At 52.4% G+C, this 5,055-nt stretch overlaps 1 protein-coding gene across 1 annotated transcript; it reads right to left on the bottom strand.

Annotated features, from left to right (window-relative positions):
• Window positions 1-2,440: 2,440 nt before the first annotated feature.
• Window positions 2,441-4,068, bottom strand: LOC120671273 (homeobox-leucine zipper protein HOX28-like). Its single transcript, XM_039951563.1, has 2 exons — window positions 3,323-4,068; window positions 2,441-3,231 (listed from the first exon to the last, which is right to left on the bottom strand). The coding sequence occupies exons 1-2, from the start codon at window positions 3,662-3,664 to the stop codon at window positions 2,761-2,763; spliced, it is 813 nt and encodes a 270-aa protein (XP_039807497.1). The 5' UTR covers window positions 3,665-4,068; the 3' UTR covers window positions 2,441-2,760.
• Between the last annotated feature and the right edge of the window lie 987 nt (window positions 4,069-5,055).

Raw genomic sequence — 5,055 nt, 5'->3', positions numbered from 1 at the left:
CCAGAGGGTGAGTACTCGGGGGTTAGCTAGGGCTAGTTCGATTTCGCTCAAGAACACCAAAAACACGATGAACACACACCGGGTTTAGAGTGGTTCGGGCCGCCGGAGCGTAATACCCTACGTCCACTGTGTGCTGTATTGCTCAAGACTGAAGAGTTTGGAGCTGAGTCCAGCGTGCGTCCGCGTGTGCTCTAGCCTCCTTAGAGTCTGAGGATCTGTGTTCTAGCGGGCGTGCTCTCCCTTTTATATGTCCAAGGGGAGCACGTACACTGAGCGGGGCCCCGACACGTGGACCCGGCGATGTATTATAAACTACACTTTGGCCTTCAATGCCTCAGATCCGGAGATCTTGTCGTCGGCTTCCGTGCGTAGCTTCTGACCAGGGATGGTCTTGAGCTGTCCTGTTAGAGTAGAGTCTAGCCTCTGCAGCTGCGCATCGAGGTCATGATGAAGCGCCGAACTACTGACTCAGTCCACTGTAGAAGCGTGCACTGTTACTCCAGTCAGTAGCTGGTCATCATGACTCGTCGCCCATGCGCACGGCGCTGAGTCTTTAATGCTTGTCTTGGTAACTGACGAGCCGCCTCGGTAACTGGCGATCCACAGTGTAGACTGACATAAGCTGCCCTGTGCCCAGAGGCAGCAAAGCCCGCCTCAACCACTCGCACTTAATGCGGGTGGGTGAGGGAGCTTCCAGTGGAAGGCTTGCGCCCGCGTCTGCGTGACACGTGGCGGCTCCGGACCCTTCCCGAGCAGCTAGCTGAGCCGAGAGCTCACGGGGGTCTGGATAGGCACGTGGAGGTCCCGGACCCATTTGCGAAAGTCCGGATGGCACGTGAAGGTTCCGGACCCACCTGCGGGGGTCCGGGTCCGCGGTCACAGGTGCTGAGCATTTCCACCTCTAAGACACGTGGTGACACCGGACCCGTCCCCGAGAGGGAAGCGGGTCCAGGACCGTTGGTCCGGTGAGATGGAGTCGGACCCCAGGGGTCCGGCTGCTCAGCTCCTTAGGGCGTAGTTACAGATAACTACGCGAGTCTTGGCACAGTAGGAGTGGGTACCCCAGCTGTAGGGTACCGACATGCCTAATTCATCCCCTCATACTCTTATGTTAGAGCACCCGATCGCTTTCAGTAAACCATTTAGGTAGAATCTGCAACCATATTTATGACCAGGAATAAAACTTGTGACCATATGTATGGGCCGGGTTGCAGATTATACGGTCAAACGAGTCCTAAACGACAAGAACACAACATAGAGGCCAGCAACTTACATTATACCATGACCAACTTGCTAGGGGCCGGTTTTTATTTCCTGAAACAAAAAAGGGCAAAAAAAAACCCTTTGCTTTGATGAGCTCCAGCACATGGTCAGTTTCCGGGTGGCTTCGTGCGTCGTCGTCGGCGTCCGCATATGCGCGCTCGTGCGCGCGCCCCGCCGGCATCCGATTCGCCCGCCCGGTCATGTGTTCACCGGCCGGTCATCGTCTGGCGATCGAGCTCGTCGTCTTCACGACCGCGGTGATGATGGAAACGAACGGCGGCAGGGGCAGGCATGCATCCACGTGCGCGCGGAATTTACAACGATCCCGTCGTACCGCGGCGGCACGCGGGCAGCTCCTGTCCGGCTGGCAATGGCATGTTACCGGCCGGCGGCCTTACTGGCGCGCCGTGGTCGTGGTCGCGGCCACGGCGCCCACGTCTGCAGCCAACTCCGCCGCCGCGGAGGATCAGTAGCCGCGCCCACGCCAACGCCCACGCCCACGCCCGATCTCCGATCCGGCCGGCCGGTTGATTGGAGGCGGGCAGGGTAACACTGACAGGATGAGTCATGAGTGCATGGCGGCCGGGAGCATCATCTCTGGGTTCTGGGGCATGCTGCATGCAGGATTGATTATCGTCAGGCATGTATACTGTAGCCATCCCATCATCTAGGCTGTACATTCTGAATCAGAACTGCCCTTTGTCCTCACTCCTCAGCCTAGCTCTCCAGTGCAGTCCTCCTCTAAAACGAACGCAGTCATCATCAGTTGAAATGGAGAACAAACTGAACTAGTGGTGTATATATGCCAACTAATTACTGTCATAAGCCATCTTTAAGTCGCATTTTTCTTTTACAGGGTAATAAGTTGTAACCTGTTTGCCGTCTCAAAGTTGGCACGTGCCTGCAGCTTTACTTAGTTTTAAACTAGCTTCCAATGTTGATTTATTCGTCCAAAGTTGATGTGTAGCGGTTTAAAACCACCGAAATTTCAATCGACACCTGCATGCATAATCACCGGTCGACATCTTATATACTGTCCGATGTAGAGTATGGGTATATATGATCAATCTTGCATTTCCTTCTAAAAAAGGTACAGGGATTATTTAAAATTGTCTGCTACACTTTGCGCTCAAATGATTCAACAGCAAAGATCTGAGAAGATTTTAAAAGTCTAATATGCAGACAGAAAAAAAGGGGGCGTTCCATTAGTATTAGATAATCAAAACTCCGGTACAGAGGGTTAGCTAGCTTCGTCTACTGTTATTGATTTCCACAGCTTTTTTTTTCGCATGGATTTACAGCATCGATCCTCGGAGCTCATCAACAACCGATCCTAATAACTTTGTTAAAAACTACATTTGCATTTCCCTCAAAAGATACAGAAAGATTTAAACTTTTCAGCTACAATTGCTTTGCAGTTGCAACTTAAACTTTGCCATTTCCATGACAAATTTCAGATCAGCCTGAGAGCAGAGCAAATTTCAGATCAGCGGACAGCTATCTGGCCGCCTTGACAGCCTTTGCGAGCCCAGATGAAGTCCCGTACGCTGCGGCGGCGGCGTCTCTGAACCCACAGAAGAACTGCCTGTGTCCGGGCAACGTCGCCGCCGCCGGACACGCCATGCCGCCCGCATTGGCAGCGGCGTGCGCGTGCGAGGCGTGCGTGGCGGGAATGCTGGACGCGCTAGAGGGGGACGACGACGACGACGCGACGCGCCTGCAGGAGAGGCACATTGTGAGGGTGGTCAGCGGGGGCGCCGGCGCCGGCGCGGCGTTGAGCGCCCTGAGCTCGGCGACCTCCTTGCCGAGGCGGCGGTTCTCCTCGGCCAGCTGCTCGCACCAGCGCTTGAGGTACTCGCAGTCCACCTCCGTCTGCTTGAGCTTGGTCCGGGCGCGGCGGTTCTGGAACCACACCTCCACCTGCCGCGGCCGCAGGCCAAGGCTGCTCGCCAGCGCCACCTTCTGCTTCTGCAATGGAGAACGAGCAACCGATCGATCAGCCATGGCGTTCTGCAGCAGCACATATATATCCATTGATTTCTTATCGATCGAGGCGTACCGGAGTGAGGGTGTGGTGCGTCTTGAAGCACTCCTCGAGCACGGCGGCCTGGTCCTTGGACAGGCGCAGCTTCTTGCGCGCGGCCCCGTCGTCGTCCTCGTCGCCGCTGCCGCTGCCGGCGCCGCCGGCCGACCTGTCCGCCGCGGCACGTTTTCCACTACTTCCGCTGCCGCTCGACACCGGGCTGCCGGCGGGCGAGCACCTCCTCTCCCTCTCCTCCGCCGCGGCCGGGCTCGCCTCCCGCTCGGCGCCGGCATTATTGCCGGAGTAGCAGAAGTCGGGCTGCAGCGCCGCCAGGCCCAGGCCGAGGCTCAGCCCAAGGTCCAAGCTTTGAGACGCCATGTTCACCAAGCTAAGCTACCTGGTAAGCTTTGCGTACGAAGATGGCACTAGCTAGTAGCTAGCAGCTAGCTGGAAGCAGATCTGAAGACGTACGGGGGTTGGTGGGGAAGGAATGTGCGGGAGGGCGGGGTATAAATAGAGGGGATCCGAGCGACCACCGAGACCATCAGTTGGAGCGGAGGACATGGCGCATGCAAGTGGTCGACAATGATGAGCTGGGCGCTCGTGGGGGTGGATCTCCTCCGGCCGCCATCTCCATGGCGGGGGGATTCTTTGATTAGGGAGCTCGATGAGGTGGCGGGGCTTTGACCCTTGAGGCCGCAGCGGGGGCGCGCTGCCTTGCCGGAGCTAGTAATCAACCGGCGAAGGGGTAATTTGGTGGCTAACTAATCCAGGTCCCCAGGTGAGATTACGCTGGGTATACTCCATGTGGTGGATGGCGACCGAGGGGGAATATTTTTGTGCGGGCCGCAGTACGATTGCAGCCGGGCAAGATCATTCGATCGAGCTGCGTGGAAATAAATATGCAATAATGGGGTTGCGTGATTGCACTGGTAGGACTGCCGGTTGCCGGCCGGTTGTGCAGGAGAAGCTAGTAGTGGTTACAACATGCTTGTACACGCCTCTGTGGCTCTGTCCAATGCAAGGATACAACTTGTATTTTTGTTTTCGCCGATGATCTTCAATGCCAGCCTTTTATTGCTGCATTTTTCAGAAAGAATGTTGTTTATAGCCACATAATCCGTATTGTGTGAAATAATTTTCAAATATGAATCTAGTTACATAGTATGATTTTTATTTGACAAGTAAAAATGCACCGCTCGTCCTCGAATTTGGCTCGTAGTGTCATTGGTTCCTAAAATTCCTAATGCACATTTAAATCCTTAGATTAAATTTGCTAATCGTATCAGGTAGAGTCTAAATAATTTTTTAAATTGTAAAGTGGAAGTATTTCAGCTAATGTGGGGCTTACATGTGGATCTAAATTTTGTCTTTTATTTTTTTTGTGTTCAACTCTTATAATTTTTTTAAATTTTATTCAAAATTTTGTTTCAAAACCGCCCAAATATTTTATTCATGTTTCCTCCAAAATTTATACCTTCTTTATTTCTAATTTTGTTTACAATTGTTGCCTTATGAGTGTTGTTTTGTACAATTTTTTCTATAATCTTTTCGTATTTCAACATATTTGTATAAGTAAACTTATTATGAATCTTTTCATGTATATATTTTGTATTTGAAAATTTTATATAATTTTGATTTAGCTTAAGAAACTGTGATTTGGAACTCATGTGACACGATTAGCATGTTTAAGGATCTGAATGTGCATTTTAATTTTGATTTGACTTAAGCAACTGTGTTTTGGACCTCACGTGATACAATTAGTAAGT

Source organism: Panicum virgatum, chromosome 4N (assembly GCF_016808335.1).
Source record: "Panicum virgatum strain AP13 chromosome 4N, P.virgatum_v5, whole genome shotgun sequence".
NCBI classification, from domain to species: Eukaryota; Viridiplantae; Streptophyta; class Magnoliopsida; order Poales; family Poaceae; genus Panicum; species Panicum virgatum.
Note: the sequence above shows the minus strand (reverse complement) of the source record. Positions and strands in the feature narration are given on the sequence as shown.